The sequence below is a fragment of the Babylonia areolata genome, chromosome 19, assembly GCF_041734735.1.
Source record: "Babylonia areolata isolate BAREFJ2019XMU chromosome 19, ASM4173473v1, whole genome shotgun sequence".
In the NCBI taxonomy this organism is placed as follows: domain Eukaryota; kingdom Metazoa; phylum Mollusca; class Gastropoda; order Neogastropoda; family Buccinidae; genus Babylonia; species Babylonia areolata.
In genome coordinates, this window is record NC_134894.1 from 50,451,029 (window position 1) to 50,469,407 (window position 18,379).

At 43.9% G+C, this 18,379-nt stretch overlaps 1 protein-coding gene across 1 annotated transcript in view; it reads left to right on the plus strand.

Moving 5' to 3' along the window:
* The window catches only part of LOC143293824 (WD repeat-containing protein 91-like), a 155,701-nt gene that overhangs the window by 27,816 nt on the left and 109,506 nt on the right, over positions 1-18,379 (plus strand). Inside the window, exons 4-5 of the mRNA XM_076605092.1 lie at positions 4,262-4,345; positions 17,015-17,124. Of these exons, the coding sequence (XP_076461207.1) occupies positions 4,262-4,345; positions 17,015-17,124 (194 nt within the window). The remainder of the gene's footprint in view (positions 1-4,261; positions 4,346-17,014; positions 17,125-18,379) is intronic.

Below are 18,379 nucleotides of genomic sequence, written 5' to 3' on the forward strand. Positions count from 1 at the left end.
ACCAACCCCCAAAAAAATTATTAAAAAAAAAAAAATATATAAATATATATATGTATGATATCTTGCTACATTATACACATTTCTGTTTACACTTTAGATGTATACTTATCCCTTGGTTTACAGATGTGTGTGCGCTTATGTGATAGGTTCATACGACTTTCATATTAACATATACAGTTATATTTTTATCTCTATTCATTGACATCTATTCATTGAGATTCCCTACATAGCAATATAGGCAAACTTGCATTTACGTCATTCTGTTCACAATGCCCAGAACTCTCTGTGTCTACATACTGGCACATTATTCATATGTGTATGTACATCTCTTATATATAGGTGCATACACAGATTCCTTTCCATTACTGATTATGCACACTTACTCATTTACTTGGGTGTATCTGTGCACGCTACACACATGCTTAATACAGCCGCTTATTTCTTGTGACTCGATCTCTTGTCATTGGCATATTCCTGACATCATCACTTGAGTTGATGGAAGTTTAAAATCCCTTTGCACATATATATATTCATTTTCATAAATTCATCCCTACCTTGCTTTCGGAGGACAACTGCACTCACAGACAAAACTGCCTCATTCACGTCTGAATGTATACTCCTTCACATATCAGTAGTGGCTGGTCCTTAGGGACCCACACACACTCCCTTCCCACCCACAGGGCTAAGGATGCCCTATCTTGATGCAAGGAGGGACAAGGCAACCCAACTCATTTGCCTACAACAAGTCACCCACAGGGCTAGAAATGCCCTAACCTGGTACAAGGAGAGATGAGGCAGTCCAACTTAGAGGTGCCACTCCGGACACACATGCCCTTCATTCCTTCCAAGTTTGTAAGGCATCCCTTCTTCGCCCCCTTGCCTACAACAACCCTTGGTTTGCACCACTGTGGTTGTGACAACAGCTCCACATGGGCCCTACATCCTAGCCAGCCCTCCCATGAAGGGGTGTCTATCTTTGCCTTCCAAGTTTTAGCAGGCCCAAAAACTGCCCACTGGGCAGGAGACAATCACCCTAAGTCCATCTCTTCCACTCCTCACTAGTAGCAGAAGGCCTGGGTAATAATTGTTGTCCTCTACACTCAGGAGAATGGCATATTGACGAGGATGGATGCGTCTCACAAAGCACAATGAACCATTCATTAGCCAGTGGGGCGTACCTTTCTGCCCACTCATACCAGCATGGCAGATGCCACATTCAAGCCCATTAGTTCGCCCCATCACCTTGCTTGAACAGAGATCCAGCATCGACGTCTCAAACAGTTGGTGTTTGAAAGCACTTTCTGCACTTGGTCTTCCCTGCCTGATCCTTTCAGCCTCAACACACAACCACTGCTGTGGTTACAGATGGGCATTCCTTCTCAAGCACTGTCTTTCCAATGAGACACTTCCAGGGGTTTCTAGCCTAGGCAGGCTATCCCATCATGGAGCCCCAGCCTTCAGTCAAGGGCCTGTCAGAGGATGACTTTGTTGTCACTTTGGAAGCTAGCACCATGTCTTTCATACACACGGTTGCACCACAAGACCCTGTCAACTCCTTCCGGCTTCCTTACATTTCAACACAATCTGCATGGTGGACACCTTCATCCCTGAAGCACACAGCAGCTGTTTCCTGATTTACCCATGCTGATTGGTGTCCTCCTAGGACCAGTATATGATAATCAGTCATGTACGACAATGACCATCAGAACAGCAGAGGAGGCAACTGCTGTCCGACTATTCGGGCTGGAATTTGATTATACAATTTACAGTAGAGAGTGTTTTGCCCAAGTTGCATCCCCAGTCCCTTGATCAAGAGGGCCTTAGGACTCACCATTGGGATGGATCCCAAAGGCTAGTTAGCCCCAAGGCTACAGCACTAAGTCCCAGTGCAGTTTGACTTCCAGTGTGTGAGACATAGTCCTTCATGAAAGACTAAGCTGCAAATGATTTCCCTTTGCAATTAAGAAACCACTGATGATACAGCTCTCACTTTGCTTTTGGCCATACAGAAAACGTATGTCAGATCAGTGATTTGATATAAATGGCCAGTACAACACATCTAGAGCCACTTTTCTCCCTGCCCCCGCCCCGCTCCATCCCAGACTTAGTGCACACCACACACAGCCAGAGGCCTGTCATGGATCCGGTCCCCTTCTCACTAAAGAACCTTCAGTGAAAATTTTCCCCATGGAAACCCTCTTCCATTAGGAATTCCACCACAGAATGGGACTCAGTGACCTGCAGGCACATGAAGTGCACTCCCACAGCCTGATCCAACCCAGCAATTGACTGCTGACAACTTTCTGCAGGTTGCTCCAACATGCCACACTCAGGTAGAGAAGCCACCAAGCCTTCTGTATGCCCCTTCATGATGGTACCTACCTGGGCAGTTACACAGCCCTGTCCCAGAGACACCAGGGACCTCAAGTCTCTTGTTGCCAAATGTCTGCCATTCTATGCATAGGCAACATGCTAGTGCTGTTTTTTTTTTTTTTTGTATTTTTGCAACGACAAAAAAAGTGGTGGGGGGAGAGCCCATCGCCTGTCAACTCGCATGGAGGAGCTCTACAGATCTGTCTGTCATGCCTAAGGCAAGCCCTACATGGTGGCCTACCTCTGTCTCGTGCCACAGTTTCCTTCAAACACATATATCACTTCCACTATTGGCCCACAACCGATGTGGAATCATCAGATCAAACCACATGTGCACCTCCTTGCATTGATGCTCAACCGTGCTCAAGTGAGACAACCCTATAGGGTACGTGTTTCCTTCCCTTCCTTTGATTCGAAGGGCTCTCAATAAAGTGTGGATTCAACAAACTGACCCGATTTTCTTTGCGCTACATTTATCAGCACAGCTGTGGTCCACAGATCTCTCCCACAATACAGCTGCGGACCTCAGTCTTCTTTGCCTGCACCAGTATCCTTAGGTGACACAGTACACTCTACCTTCTACCTTCATCAAATTCTACTTGAGGACGTCTGTCGCTTTAGGGATGATGGCTCAAGAGGCGTTGCCTCTGCGGTGGTCACACAACAGGCCATCGCAGCGCACTGGCGATAGAACAGACGAGCCCTCCACCTTGTGCCATTCTGCACTAGTGGGTCACGGTTAAGTATGTGTAATTAAAAGGAAATTTTCTATCTAAAATTACATTTAAGTAACATACCGTGACCCACATTTAAGACCCTCCTGTTCCTCCCCACTTTCTGTTCTCCCTGCACGCTGCACTGGTTGCGGCGAATTACCGTAAAAAGAGGGCGCTAGTCAGGGGGGCAAAGGGGAGGTTATCTACTTCCGGGAGGTTATTGGCCGTAGCTACTTTCGTTTTCTCCGCATAGGCGGATAGTAGTTTGCACAGGACAGTAATGTCAGACGCCTGTCGGAGTCTGCACTGGTGGGTCACGGTAAGTCTGTTACTTAAACGTAATTTTAGATAGAAAATTTCCTGTATCACATATATTTTATATTGTTTGAGAATTTTTGTATGAAAAGCATTTAAATGAATTCTATACATAAAAACTTGTAATTTATCTTGAATGTGCTGAAGGTATCAAATTTAGAAAATATTTGGGGCTGGCTGCATTCTTTGTAGTTACACAATATTGGTAATAATAATTATATGAATCTTTAAACAATTTATTAGATTGATTACTGGATACATTTTCTATACTACCAAAGCATTCGCTTTTATTGAATTGGATGTTGAGTTCTATTGCACCTTCAAAATTACGTGCGGCTCTTCTAGCGGCTTGGTCTACCCATTCATTTGAAGATATTCCACAGTGTGAAGGTAACCAGCAGAATGTTATATTAATGCCCTGTTTTGTCAAGTGTGTGTGTGTGTGTGTGTGAGAGAGAGAGAGAGAGAGAGAGAGAGAGAGAGAGAGAGAGTTAAGGCCAGGTGTGTGTGTGTGTTTGAAATTTAGCACATTGTTAGAATTCTACTGCTCATTTTCAGCATATTCTGATGTAACTTTTTGTAAAGTGCCATCTCCTTTTTTCTAGTTTGTGTCTCTTTTTATGTCTGTTCGTGTGGGTGCGTCTGTATCATTGCCTCACTCACCATTTGTATTAATGAATGTTATGTGTTTGTGTGTGTATGTGTGTGTGTGTGTGTGTGTGTGTGTGTGTGTGTGGCTGCATTCATGCATGTATGTGTTTGTTTTCATGAGTGTGATTATGTGTGCATTGACCAGATGCTTAAGTTCATAGAGAAACCAGAAGTCTTCAAAGAGTTGAATTTCCTTAATTTCTGCACCTGTTCCAACTCTGTTGAACTTTGACCATGACACAAGACGGATGCAGGCCTTGCTGGAGGAAAATGAGAGTCTCAGAAATCAGGTATTTATTGTCATGTCAGGTATTTATTGATGCTTGTAAAAATCAAGAGGAAAAGAGAAATCAGATACTTCATTGTACTGATACATGTGAATCAATTTTTGTTTTAGAAGAAAGAAAAAAATAATGTATCAAAGCATTCAAGACTGTAAAAGACTTAATCATACAGAAACAAAGTTAGCACCATCCAGAACAAAGATGGCAAAGTTCTTCCACAGGAAAAAGACATCATAAAAAGGTGGACTGAGTACTGGTTTGAACTCTGCAACAAACAGAACAATGGAGATCAGAGTGTGCTAGCAGTGCAAGATTCATCAAATAAGGATATCCCTAATAATCTGTGAGGAGGTGGCATCAGCAGTGAAGTCACTGAAATGTGACAAGGATGCAGTCATGGACTCAATCACTAACCACCAGCATTTCCAAGAAAGGAAATATCATGCCAGAACTACCATATGATCAGTTTGATCAGCCATGCCAGTAAAACAATGCTCAAAATCAAATACAGCCACAAGCACCATTATTGCTGAAGAACAGGCTGGATTCTACAAAGGCAGAAGTAACACTGAACAGATCTTTAACTTGCATATTCTTTGACGTTTGAGTGTAATGCAGCGTTCATTATACGTTTTATTGCATATGTACAAACTTTTTCCAGGACAGTATTGTCTAGCAGACCCCAAATTTCTGCTGCATAGGTTAATATGGGTTTGATTTGAGTATTGAACAGTTTCCAGAACAGTATAACGTCAACAGATTTTAACGTTTTCATTGTTCTCAAATTTTGATAACTCCCTTTTTCCTTTTTCTGCACATTTCTGACCAACATTTGTTTGAAATTAATTTTGTTGAAGAAAGATACACCCCAAGGTATTTATAACTGTTACTTTTGCTTCTGTGTTACCATAAAACCATTTCTCATTTCATGCTAAGCGCCCTCCCTTCTGAAAAACCATGACATTCGCTTTGTTGTACTTGACTGTCAGCTGTAACCTGTCAGCTTCTTGTTTTAGTATATTCAGTTGATTCTGTACACCGATAGGTGTGTCTGCAAGTAGAACGACATCATCAGCAAACAACATCAAAAACAATTCAACAAAACCTGGTAACATCACCAGCTGCCGTGGCGAAGTGGTTAGCGTTGCGGACTGACGGATGGGAGGATGCGGGTTCGAATCCCAGTGGAGGTGGGTTTTTCGGCCCGTGGCTGGCTCCTACCCAGAGTTGAGTGTGCTGTGGGCTTAAATGGGGAGACTGGGACCACACAGTCGAGTGCCATCCACTTCAAGGATGCATCTTTGGGTGTGTTGCTGTAATTACCTGACCAACATTGCAAGTGTCTGTATCTCTCGGGCATGGTTAATGCCGGGATATCATTATGACAGGAAGCATAGAGTACAGCCTTGGCACGCAGTCCCAAACCAAAATGGACCTCCATAGCAACATCGTCATCGTCATCGTCATCTTCATCCTCCTTCATCATCACCAGTATAAACATAACAGTCTGAAAGTCTGTGGCCTTTCATGCCCTGCTCTCATGGTGACCTCAGTTTCGATACCCCTCCACTTCTGTGCTTGGGGTGAGTCCTGTTAATGTCTTCAGTGTCGGCAGATTCATGTGGGGCTGTTGTTGGAGGGACGTGGTGGCGGTCTCCACTCTGGGAGGGACGCTCACTCAGTCTGGTTCCGCGACTAAGCCACTATTGTCGTTAGTAGGGGGCTTAGTAGGTGGTGTCCTAAGTATGTTGAATCAGAACAGGCACCACTGAACACCACTGAAGTGACTCAGCAGCAGTGCAGGGTCTCCTCTGGTGTGTGGCCTCCTGGCGAACTAACATCGATGGTTCCCTGCAGACTGCCAACGCTGGAACTGTGACTGACGAACCCGGGTGTAGCCATGAATGGGGGAATCTAAATGAGCGGCTTGGGAATAATGCCACTGAAATGGTGCAGACAATGGGGCAGCAAAAAACAAACAAACAAAAAAACAAACAAAAACAAACCCTGGTAACATCTGAATGCCATGTTTACCTTTCTTTGATATCTCTGTAGCAAGCTCATTGATGGAAACAACTGAGGGCTCAGCAAACACCCTAAAGAGGGAGAAGGGGGGGGGGGGGGGTGGGGGGGATGCATGCACAAAAGCAGATTCTTCAATTAAAAAACAATAATAATAGAAAATAAACAAAATAAACATGTTCATCACATAGGGGGAAAACAACAACAGAACAAAGAAAGATACATAGAGACACATGTAGGCAGACAAATGTAGAGACAGATAGACAGAGAGGCGTAAACGCAATAATTATTAATGATCAATTTGAAATAGTGAATGATATAATGAGAACGTGAAGCATGTTTACAGATTTTTCATGAAATATGCACAATATTTGTTTTTAATTATAGAGATGCTTTTAACTGTGTTCACTTTTACACATAACATTTCATTCCATAAGCAACCCCCTGAGTCAGAAAGACTAGACTTGAATAGATCAATCAATGGAAGCTGTACAGAAATCTTGTGTACATGAAGGTGAGTGTTAATAACAAATCTGTTTTGAAGAGAAGGGGGAGAAAAACCAAACATAATTTTAAACATAAATACTGCCTTATTATGTTTAAATTTTGTTATTAGTAGAAGAATATCCAGAGCTCTGTAATCATCAGGATTCAGTGATGAGGATTTTAGAAGAATTAATTTTAATTCCCGCCTGTGGAGACACAAATGTGTAATTAATGTGGGATTCCACATAAGCATTAAAAAATAACTTGTGACACTGATGACTCTAAAAGTGTTTTATTTTAGATAGTTGATTGATACTTGTTGATATTTGTTTGCACAATAACGAAATATGATGTAACCATGATCGGTTAATATCAACTGTAACGCTGAGAATTTTATGGTGGTCTGCTTCTTCAATCATCTTGCTATTGATATGGATAGACAAGCAGTCTACAGGCAGATTTTGATGCTTTTGTCTGGTTGTAATTATCAAACATTTGGAAACCATAGTAGTGCACCTCATACCGTTGTCATAAATGAGTTTGTTGTGAAAGGTGGCACCAAGTGACAGTCAGAATTTAGTTTTCAATGACATATAGGGCATATAGGGCACATGCAGCCTATAAGATGCAGAGGTCGGATTTGAATAAAAAAAAAAAGTAGTGCCTTACAGGCCGAAAATTATGGTAATGTATGTATGTGTGTTGTATGTGTGTGTGTGTTCGTTTTGTCTTTTGTTTAGCGTCTATCCACAATTGTGATTCAGTCAAAAACCCACCCAACCCATACCTCATGTCATCATTGCTTTCCCTATTCGTCTCTCCTGAATTTGCATCACCAAAAATATGAATGAAATAAAACAATTAACTAACTACTTGACCAGTAAAATTACAACAGAGAGCCAATAGGGCTTCTAATTAAACTCTGAACTATTTTCAAACATGAAATTTCCATTTTTATTACTTTTTGCTGTTACTGCAAAGTGCCTTGAGCAATGAAAGGTGCTATAAAAAATGTCCATTATTATCATTATTATAAGTATAATGAAAGCAGATGGAACTGCAGTTTGTAAATGAATGAGGTAAATTTTTCAGCTGTTCACATTCAGATGATATGCATGGGGTCAACTACATAACCACAAATGCAAGTCACTTTTGGAGTAAATTGTGTTCTTATAGCATCCAATTGTTGCTGCATTTTAGACTGGTTAACCCCTAGGCTGCCTATATGACGAAATAACTCGTCATCTCAAGCATGTACGCTTCCACAATGACGAAATAGCTCGTCATCAAAATATTCTGACTTTTCCCTGGTTTGCATTCAGTTTGTTGACAAAAAATATGGTAGCTTTAGCTTGGGGAATCTTTCTAGATTCTATTCACAGCTAGAAACACCATCTGCGTCATGAGGCAGTCCTTTATTTGAACGTTTTGGTTGGGTTACTGCCGCAGGTGTTTGCCTGGCTCCTCTCCTCGCTTGCTCAATAAAATGTCGGACTGATGCCGTGCTCAAGACATGTGATTGTGGCGAACTACATCAACCAAGTTTGCTTTCTTTAGATAATGCTCAGAAAGAATTGAAGTGTAAATTTGAAGGAGAAGACAGTGATGAACATTTACAGGATGATTTGATAGAAAATAAAGGGAGCAATCAAGAGAGTGGCCAAGAAATGGCTATCAGTGAGTGATGCTGTACAGCTGTAGCAGACGACAGAAAGTGACTGAACTATTAGCAGGACACAGTGTGAGCTATTTTCTTGGCACTCGGCCAACGCGGTCTGATGAGAACTGGACAAAGTGACCATGTGAGAGGGGTGAAGAGGAGAGTGGTGGAGACTGAGGGGGCATGGCCTCACATCCATAATATCACTTGGAGAAGTCACAGTGCATTGTGTATCTATCTCTTTTTAAAGTTTTTTTAAAATTTTTTTTATTGTGGTGGTTTAAGTATGATTTTCTGTGTGCAGATATCCATTTGTCCAGAAAATATGACATTTTAGTGCAAATTACCTGACTAATGTTTGTAATGAACAAGTTGAAAATGTGACAAAAAACAAAACACTGATTTCAAAACAACAGCATGTCACTGAAAATACATAAAATGGGAAAACATTATGTGTTTTGTATTCTTTATTCATTTACCTTTCAGAAAATCTATACTTTTATGGGTCTTTCTCCAATAACAAAGAGCACAGAATTTTTTGAAAATTTATACTCGTTTTTGTGAAAAAACCCTGGTAAATAGATGTAACTTAAATCTTATTTTCCTGGCAGTGAAAGGGTTAACATTCTGCTACTGTAATGTTTTTTTGTTTGGTATACTTAGCATTTTCTCTGACAGCGTCAGGCCCCAATTTCAGTTTGTTGTCATGGCTCCAGCATGTTTTCCTCAGTAGAGAATAACCTCCTTGCAGTGAAAATGGGATACAAATTTCAATAGCACTGTGAATATTCATTGCGCTTTTTTTTCACACAATGATCCACCCACTCATTTCCTACAGTCCTTTCTTGAGAAGATCCCTTCATGAAAAGGGATCCAACTAAAATCAATCTATGTACCACAGATGGTGAAAAAAAAACAAAAACAAAAACAAAAAAAATTACATGACAAATTTTTGTTACAAGTTCTCCCCTTTTTTTTTTTCAGACTAAATGTATTTAATGTTTGTAATAAAGATTAACACAAAATAGTACCTGAAATATAGTACAGTGTAATGGGAAGATTGATTAAACGATTTAGACCCATTAGTACAGCCGAAGTTCTGCTGTGGATATAGAAAAACCTTTACCAATCTGATAATACTCCTCTACTTTAATGATTTGATTATAAATACTGCCCCTGCCTGGTTGTTTTCAAGTACTGAACCATCTGTACATACCCTAAGGTGATTTGGATAGTTTTCTTGAATGTAAGATTTTTAAAAAAGCAGAGAGAGCGGGGCCTTCAGCTTTCTTTGAAATCTATATAATTTATGTCAAAGTAGCATTGTTCATCTCCCATTTTGTTATTGCTGTGTATGATAACCAAGGGGCAGTCTGATTTGGGTTTACTCCTGATGTTTTAAAAATGCCAGAAGTATAGGTACCTATAGTTGTGAGGGAGTGGGTAGACAGTGCTCTTTTAGGGAAATGAAAGTTTGATTTTAAACATATATCGGCAGTATTTGAATTTTAACTGTTGTACTTCTCAAGATATACTTTGCTGATGCATGTTTCATCTGTTCTTCAAAGAGTAATAAATTTATGTGTTTTTTTTTTTTTTTAACCCCTAGGCTGCCTGCATGACGAGATAACTCGTCATGGCAAGCATGTATGCTTCGCTGCCACAATGACGAGATAACTCGTCATCGAAATATTCTGACTTTTCCCTGCTTTGCATTCAGTTCGTTGACAAAAATGCTGGTAGCTTTAGCTTGGGGAATCTTTCTGGATTCTATTCATAGCTAGAAACACCATCTGCGTCATAAGGCAGTCCTTTATTTGAACGTTTTGGTTGGGTTACTGGCCGCAGTCTTTGCCTGGCTCCTCTCCTCGCTCGCCCAACAAAATGTCGGACTGACTCCGTGTTCAAGGCATGCGATTGTGACGAACTAAATCAGCCAAAATTACTTTCTTTAGCTGATGCTCAGAAAGAATTGGAGCATAAATTCGAAGGAGAAGACAGTGGTGAACATTTATAGGACGATTTGATAGAAAATAAAGGGAGCAATCAAGAGAGTGGCCAAGATACAACTATCAGTGAGAGATGCAGGCTGTTCAACTCTAGCAGACGACAGGTCACCTAATTTTTAGCAGGGCAGCGTATGAGCTACTTTCTTGGCACTCAGCCAACGCGGTCTGATGAAGTGACGGTGTGAGAGGGGTGAAGAGGAGGGGGGTGGAGACTGAGGGGGCGTGACCTCACATCCATATTATCACTTGCAGAAGTCACAATGCATCTATTTCTTTTTCAGTTTTTTTTATATTGTGGTTGTTCTAGTATGATTTTGCGTATGCAGATATCCATTTGTCCAGAAAATGATATTTTTGTGCAAATTACCAGACTAATGTTTGTAATGAACAAGTTGAAAATGTGACAAAAAACAAAACACTGATTTCAAAACAACAGCATGTCACTTAAAATGCATAAAATGGGAAAACATCATGTGTTTTGTATTCTTTATTCATTTCCCTTTCAGAAAATATATACTTTTATGGGTCTTTCTCCAATAACAAAGAGCACAGAATTTTTTGAAAATTTATACCCGTTTTTTGTGAAAAAACCCTGGCAAATAGATTTCACTTAAATCTTATTTTCCTGGCAGCGAAAGGGTTAAGTTGAAGCATGAACTTGTAATATTATGCAAAGGGACAAATGGAGTCCAGACAGGGTGCTTCTGTGTAAGCCACATTTATTCCGCCAAGTCCAGGTTAACCGGAGTTATTTCCCTTAGCTCGTCTCAATACACAAAGCACTACAAACGCATGCATCATACTACAACTCCCCTTTTTTGTGTGGGGTACTGTTCATTTCCATCTAGATACACAAAGAACTAAAAATGAATTTAAAGCAGATCATGCAGTATGCACTACGAGTCTCACTGAGCTTCTTTTGTGAGAGTCTGTTCACTTCTGTCCTCTTCCCCCTTCTACTGATTCGTAACAATGTCAATCAATTCAGTATAGTTTCCTTCCAAAGAAATAAGGAAATTATGGCTCTCCTCTTCCCCCTTCTACTGATTCGTAACAATGTCAATCAATTCAGTATAGCGACGGGCGCAATAGCCGAGTGGTTAAAGCGTTGGACTTTCAATCTGAGGGTCCCGGGTTCGAATCACGGTGACGGCGCCTGGTGGGTAAAGGGTGGGGATTTTTACGATCTCCCAGGTCAACATACGTGCAGACCTGCTAGTGCCTGAACCCCCTTCGTGTGTAAATGCATGCAGAAGATCAAATACGCACGTTAAAGATCCTGTAATCCATGTCAGCGTTCGGTGGGTTATGGAAACAAGAACATACCCAGCATGCACACCCCCGAAAGCGGAGTATGGCTGCCTACATGGCGGGGTAAAAACGGTCATGCACGTAAAAGCCCACTCGTGTACATGCGAGTGAACGTGGGAGTTGCAGCCCACGAACGCAGAAAAAGAAGAAGAAGAAATTCAGTATAGTTTCCTTCCAAGAAATAAGGAAATTATGGCTTGTGGGCGGATACATATCATGGGATATGCTTTGAAACTTTTAGTGACAAGAGAATTTTGTGGTAAAAAGGAGAAAAGACAAAAAAATGTCGTGAAAAACAAACACAATACGTTAAACATATTTGTGTGGGTTTTGGGTTTGGTACCAGTGTACGTTTGATGATGACATATGACTAGATCAGCGGTTACTGGTAAGTGTTCAGAAGCAATGTACATGTACACACACAAGAATATCTATGTCAATGTTGCACTGTGTTCCACACTTTGGTATGATTATGGGGTGAAGTAAGTTTGTTGTGCTGGTGAAGTTTTCAACCTAATATTTTGTTTTCCCCAAGACAGGTGAGCCATAGGGGCCTTTCTCAGACCTGTATGGGAGCACATTTGCACTTCCTACACTTTGTTTTCCCAGTACAGATAAGCCCTAAGGGCCTTTCTCAGATCTGCTGGGTACACTTTCACAGATTCAGCTTCACCGGTTTGTTGACTGGTCTGCCTGATCTGGTACGGAGTTGACCTGGTGTGTTGCTGACAGCTGATCCTGGGGCCGTGGGTGTTGCTCTGGGCGTGGCCATCTGTATGGGTGGCTGCTGTCTGGGTGGTGAGGGGATCTGCTGAGGTGGTGATGGTGGTGGAAGAGAACACGAAGACGTGGCGTTCCCTGCGGCAGTGGTTGTCTGCAGTGTTGGTGGGGCTTCACCAGGCATGGCCACTAGGTGTGACCTGTTATGGCGGATCGTGCCCTGCGTTGTTGCCACGATGAAGGAGCGTGGATTGTGGTGTTCTGCTACAACCTGTCCGGTTTTGTTCATGTCTTTAATGAACACAGATTCTCCTGTTTTGAGCGGAGGTGCCTCTCGTGCAGCATGGTGTTTGTTGAAGAGTGTTCGTTGTTTTGATTTCATGTCATTCTCTTTTTCTTGGATGAGAGAGTGGTCGGGAGTTGATGGGCGGAGGGAGGAGGGTAGGATGGGAAGTTTGGTTTTAAGTTTCCTCCCCATCAGGAGTTCGCTGGGGGAGAGACCATTGCGCAATGGAGTGGCTCTGTAGAGGAGTAGGGCTGCATAGGGGTCTTTGGATTTTTTGAGCATCTGTTTCACCGTTTGGACTGCGCGCTCTGCTTCACCATTGCTCTGGGGGTACCGTGGTGAGCTCGTGGTGTGGGTGAAGCCATAATCTGCTGCAAACGCCCTGAATTCTGTGCTGGCGAACTGTGGACCGTTGTCAGAAATAACAACGTCTGGTATGCCATGGGCTGCAAAAACACTCTTGATCCTGACGATGGTGTGAGCGCTTGATGTTTTTTCTAAGGGTCGAATCTCAATCCATCGAGAATAGTAGTCAATGATGATGATGTACATTTTGCCATCATGTTCAAAGAGGTCCATCCCGACTCTGGACCATGGGCGTTCGGGGAAGGAAGAGGGAAGTAATGGCTCTTTTGGGGCTGGCCTGTGTATTGCGCAGGTGCGGCATTTGCTGACCATTTCTTCTATCTGGGAGGAGATGGAAGGCCACCAAACTGAAGATGAGGCCAAGGCACGGGTTTTAGTGATGCCCTGGTGTCCTTCATGTAGGTGGTTGAGGATGTCCATTCTCATGTCATGGGGAATGACGATGCGATCGTCAAAGAGTAGCAGGTCATCGACGACTGTGAAGTGCTGTCTGTTGGCCCAGTATTGCTGGAGGAGTGGAGAGTGAGGTAAGTAGACGGGCCAGCCATTGGTGCAGTACTTGCGAATTTCGGTGATTTCTGGGTCAGCTGTTTGTGACTGCCGTATTCGATGTAACTTTTCGGCTGATGCTGGGAGGATGTTGATGCACTGTTGGGCATGTGCAGTTGTATCATCAATAAGGTTGACGTCATTTTTGTCGGGTAGCGAGACTGGTGCGCGTGACAGCACATCTGCTGTGATCTGATTTTTTCCTGCCACATGGGTGACTTTGGTGTCATATCGCATGAGACGGAGGCGAAAACGTTGGATCCGTGGTGTCATCTTGTGCAGTTCTGTTGTGTTGAGCAAGGGGATCAGTGGCATGTGGTCTGTTTCCAGGGTGAACTTCAGTCCCAAGACGTATTCCCTCAGTCTCTCGCAGGCCCAAGTAGCTGCCAGGGCTTCCTTTTCGATGACTGCGTAATTCTTCTCTGCATCTGTGAGTGATCTTGAAGTGAAGCAGATGGGTCGTCGTGTGCCATTGTCTTGTGTTTGGTAGAGCACTGCCCCGATCCCTGTATTGGAAGCATCAGCTGCAATGGTTGTCTCTCGGTCAGGGCTGTAGTGAGCAAGGACTGGTGTAGAGGTGAGGAGGCATTTTGTTTGTTGAAAGGCTGCCTCTTGTTGGTCGCCCCATGTCCATGCTGTGTCCTTGCGGAGTAGGCCCCGTAGTGGTGCGGTGATGTCAGCAAGGTTAGGCGTGAACTTCGCTAGCTGGTTTACCATGCCAAGGAAGCGCTGGAGCTCAGTGATGTTGGTGGGAGGTGGGAAGCTAGTGATGGCTTCCACCTTGGCTGGATCCACGTGGATGCCATTTGCATCGATGATGTGGCCTAGGAACCTGATTGATGGTTTTGCGAATTCGCATTTGTCATTCAGGGTGAGGCCAGCTTCCTGGAGTCGTTGCAGGACTGTCCTCCGGCACTGGTCATGTGTTTGCTGGTTCTCTGCATGGACGAGGATGTCGTCCATGTGGCAGATGACGCCCTCGATATTCTCCAGGATCTGACACATAAGGCGCTGGAACACTTCACTGGCTGAGCAAATGCCAAAGGGGAGGGGATTGAAGCAAAATCGCCCAAAGGGCGTGACGAAAGTGGTGTAGAGCCTTGAGCCAGGGTCTAGAGGTACTTGCCAAAATCCGCTTTTAGCATCAAGCTTGGTGAAAACTTTGGACTGTGACAGCTTAGCCAAGCTCTTGTCCACTGATGCCATGGGGTGAACTTCCCGCTGCACGGCTTTGTTCAGCTGTGTCAAGTCCACACAGATGCTGACTGCCTCGTTTGGTTTTGGAACGATGACGATTCCCGAGCACCAGCTGGTGGGTTCCATAACAGGGGAAATGACTCCTTCTTCCATCATTCTGTTGATCTCACGCTTGACTTTTGGGACGAGTGGATGGGGAATTTTGCGTGGGGCATACAGAGGTATGTTGGATGGGCTTCTGGCTTGAGGGAAATGGAGTAAGGGGTTTGCAGCAGCCCGAGACCAATGAAAAGTTGAGGGAATTCTTGCTTGAAATCCATTGTCTGTGTCACATTGTGGATGCGTGCAACTAAGCCAAGCTTGGTGCAGGCTGATCTGCTGAGGAGGGAGCATGTCTGTCCTTTGATGACATATAGCGTTTCTGTTGTTGTCTTTTCTTTGTGCTGCAGCTGTGCTTGAAAGGTGCCGAGTATGTTCAGTTTGGTATTTCCTGGTCCCTTCAGGGTTTTGGTAGGCTTGGTCAAAGTATGTGAGGATGCCCATTTTTCTCCAACCACTGTCACTGATGCCCCCGTGTCCAGCTTGAAGGTGTGAGGACAGCCATTGACAAGGACTTCAGCTGGCCAGCAGTCTTCATCCTGCAGATGGTAGACATGACCCAGGAAAGGGCTGTCATAGTCATTGTCCCCATCATCTTCCTCGTCTTCAAACAGCTCATGGACTGCCCTTGGGCGACGGGCGGGTCGAGGAGATTGGCTACTGCGGCATACTGCTTGGAAGTGTCCATGTTTGTGACACTTGCTGCTTGCTGCGTTCTTAGCTGGGCATTTGTCTCGACTGTGTGGTTCTTTGCCGCAATAACCACAAATGTTGCCAGCAGCACTGCTGGCCTTGTGGTGCTGGTACTGACTCCTGGAGTTGAAGCGTTGGTTGTAAGTGGCAGGTGGTTTCCTGTCTACCAGGTTGACTGAAGGACTGCCTCTGATTAGCTGCTGGCTTTCTTTCCTGGCCTCTGCCTGCCTGCTGAGTTGGACAGCTTGGGCCAGTGTCAGTTCTGCTTTCGACTGTAGCTCGTTTGATATAGTGTCATCGATAACACCAACCACGATTCTGTCTCTTATTAACTCTTCTTTCAAGTCACCAAAATTGCATTCGTCAGCCAATTTGTGGAGGTCTTGAATGAATGCATCAATGGTTTCTCTGACTGCCTGTGAGCGTTTGTTGAATTTTGCTCTTTCTACAATGATATTTTTTCTCACGTTGAAGTAACCATTGAAAGCCTGCAGCAAGTCTTTAAATTCAATTGTGTCCTCGTTTACACATAGGGTGGCAAGAATGTCGTCAGCACTTTCTCCCATGGTGTACAGAAAGGTGCTCACCTGTTCACATCGTGATCTGTTCATCAGTCCGGACGCCGTCCAGTATCTTTCGAAACGCTGGCGCCATTTCAGCCAGTTCGCTGGCGTGCCGTCAAACGGTTTGGGAGTGGGGAGATTGAGGGGTCGATGACCGTTGTTGTCACTTGCCTGCTGATTTTCTGCCATGTTTTTAGGGTCGATGAGACCGCTGCCACCATGTAATATTATGCAAAGGGACAAATGGAGTCCAGACAGGGTGCTTCTGTGTAAGCCACGTTTATTCCGCCAAGTTCAGGTTAACCGGAGTTATTTCCCTTAGCTCGTCTCAATACACAAAGCACTACAAACGCATGCATCATACTACAGAACTGTAACACCAACAGCAAGCTCATATGTTTTACTTTCAACACTTTATGATTTTTTCAACATGTATTTGGATGCAAAGAAAAATATCTCTTGTGCAAAGTTCAGTTTTGAGTGTACTAGTCCCTTTTAAAAGAATATCAAGGAGTTGTAATTTTGTATGGAACATATAATATAAAGCTTGAAATTCAGTTCAAGTATATTATAGTTTGTTCATTTGGTTTGATTTTCTGTTATTTTATCAGTTCTTGCACTTTTTTTTATTTGACTAGAAATCATGTGTGCTGATATTAGAAAGGCAGAATACTTTGAATCTCATGTTCTAATATTTGTTCATTTTACTTTCAGGTCAATTACAGCACAGCTCCTGACAAGAAGGTGTTTCGAACAAAGCCTTCAGAACAGTCTATTCCCCAGCCATTGCCAGATCTCATTTATGATTTCTCCGGACTGGCAGAGTAAGTGTGCTAGTTACTGTTTCAATCTTCATTGCTTCGTTTATTGATACAGTGACACTTTCAAAGAAACATGCATGACTCACCTTTCTTGCTGGCATACATGTTAGTTTTGGTGAACACACTTGTGCATGCATTCAGGTTTTAAGCTTTTCACTTCTGACTGCGGATATATCTGCGGTTTGGGGGTGACTGCATAATCAGGTGTTCAGCCACTCTTTGCATATGCTTATGTCAGGTCAGGTCATTAGATCTGCTACTGGTAACCTGTAATCCAGTACAACCTGTTCAGGGTCGGGTTGCCGACGACTAAACCGGCACTCCCACCGCTCCCTTCTGGGACTGGTGAGGCGGGTGGCTAGACACCCTTATGGAGATCCATAAAAGGGCGTCGGCTCAGGAGAGCCACCGACGGCCATCTAGCTCCACTGTGCTGTGTGCATGCCACACGCAGTTGGCCCCCGGGGTGTGTCTACCCATGTATGCGAAGTCTGGATCCGGCAGAATCTGCGGAAGAAACCTATCGGTTCAACGGAGAGGAAGGCGGTTACAGCAACGCACTGTGGAGTGCAGAGAGCAAGATGAGACACCGAAAGGATATCTTGGTCATCCACTGCATCCGTGCTCATCCTCCAGTCGTCTCGACTTAGTCTTGCCACTGGAAATTGGTGGACCCGGACGAGAGAGTGAGGTTGACGTTGCGCAACTCCTCTTCACTTTAAACAAACTCATCGCGCAAGTCATCAGTCATCCAAAATGACCTTTCATCCTTCATCATTTCATCACCCCCAAGTCCTGTGGCGACAGGCGAGCGACGAAACGACAGGTGTGGGTACACTGGCAGTCGCAGCCGCAGACCTGCACGCAGGCGGCTCAGGCCATAGGGTCGTTCTTCGTCGACAGGAGCAGCGATGGAGCTCGGCAGCCGTCTGAGCGTCTGAGCAGCCCTCTTTAGGAATGCACTGCTCACCTCCCTGGCATGAGGAAGGGGCTAGAAAAGGTGCCCTAAAAATTGCCTGCTCCATATCACCCTGGCCAGCATACCGCGGCTGGCGGGGACCCTACATCAGCGGTCGAAACAAAGAGAAAGAAAAGAAAAAAACAAGGATCGTTCCTCTCACCATTGGTGCTTGGAACATAAGGACTCTCCTGGACAGAGATAACGCGGACAGACCCCAAAGGAGAACAGCACTAGTTGCATCCGAACTCGCCAGATACAACATCGACATCGCAGCCTTGAGTGAGACTCGGCTTGCAG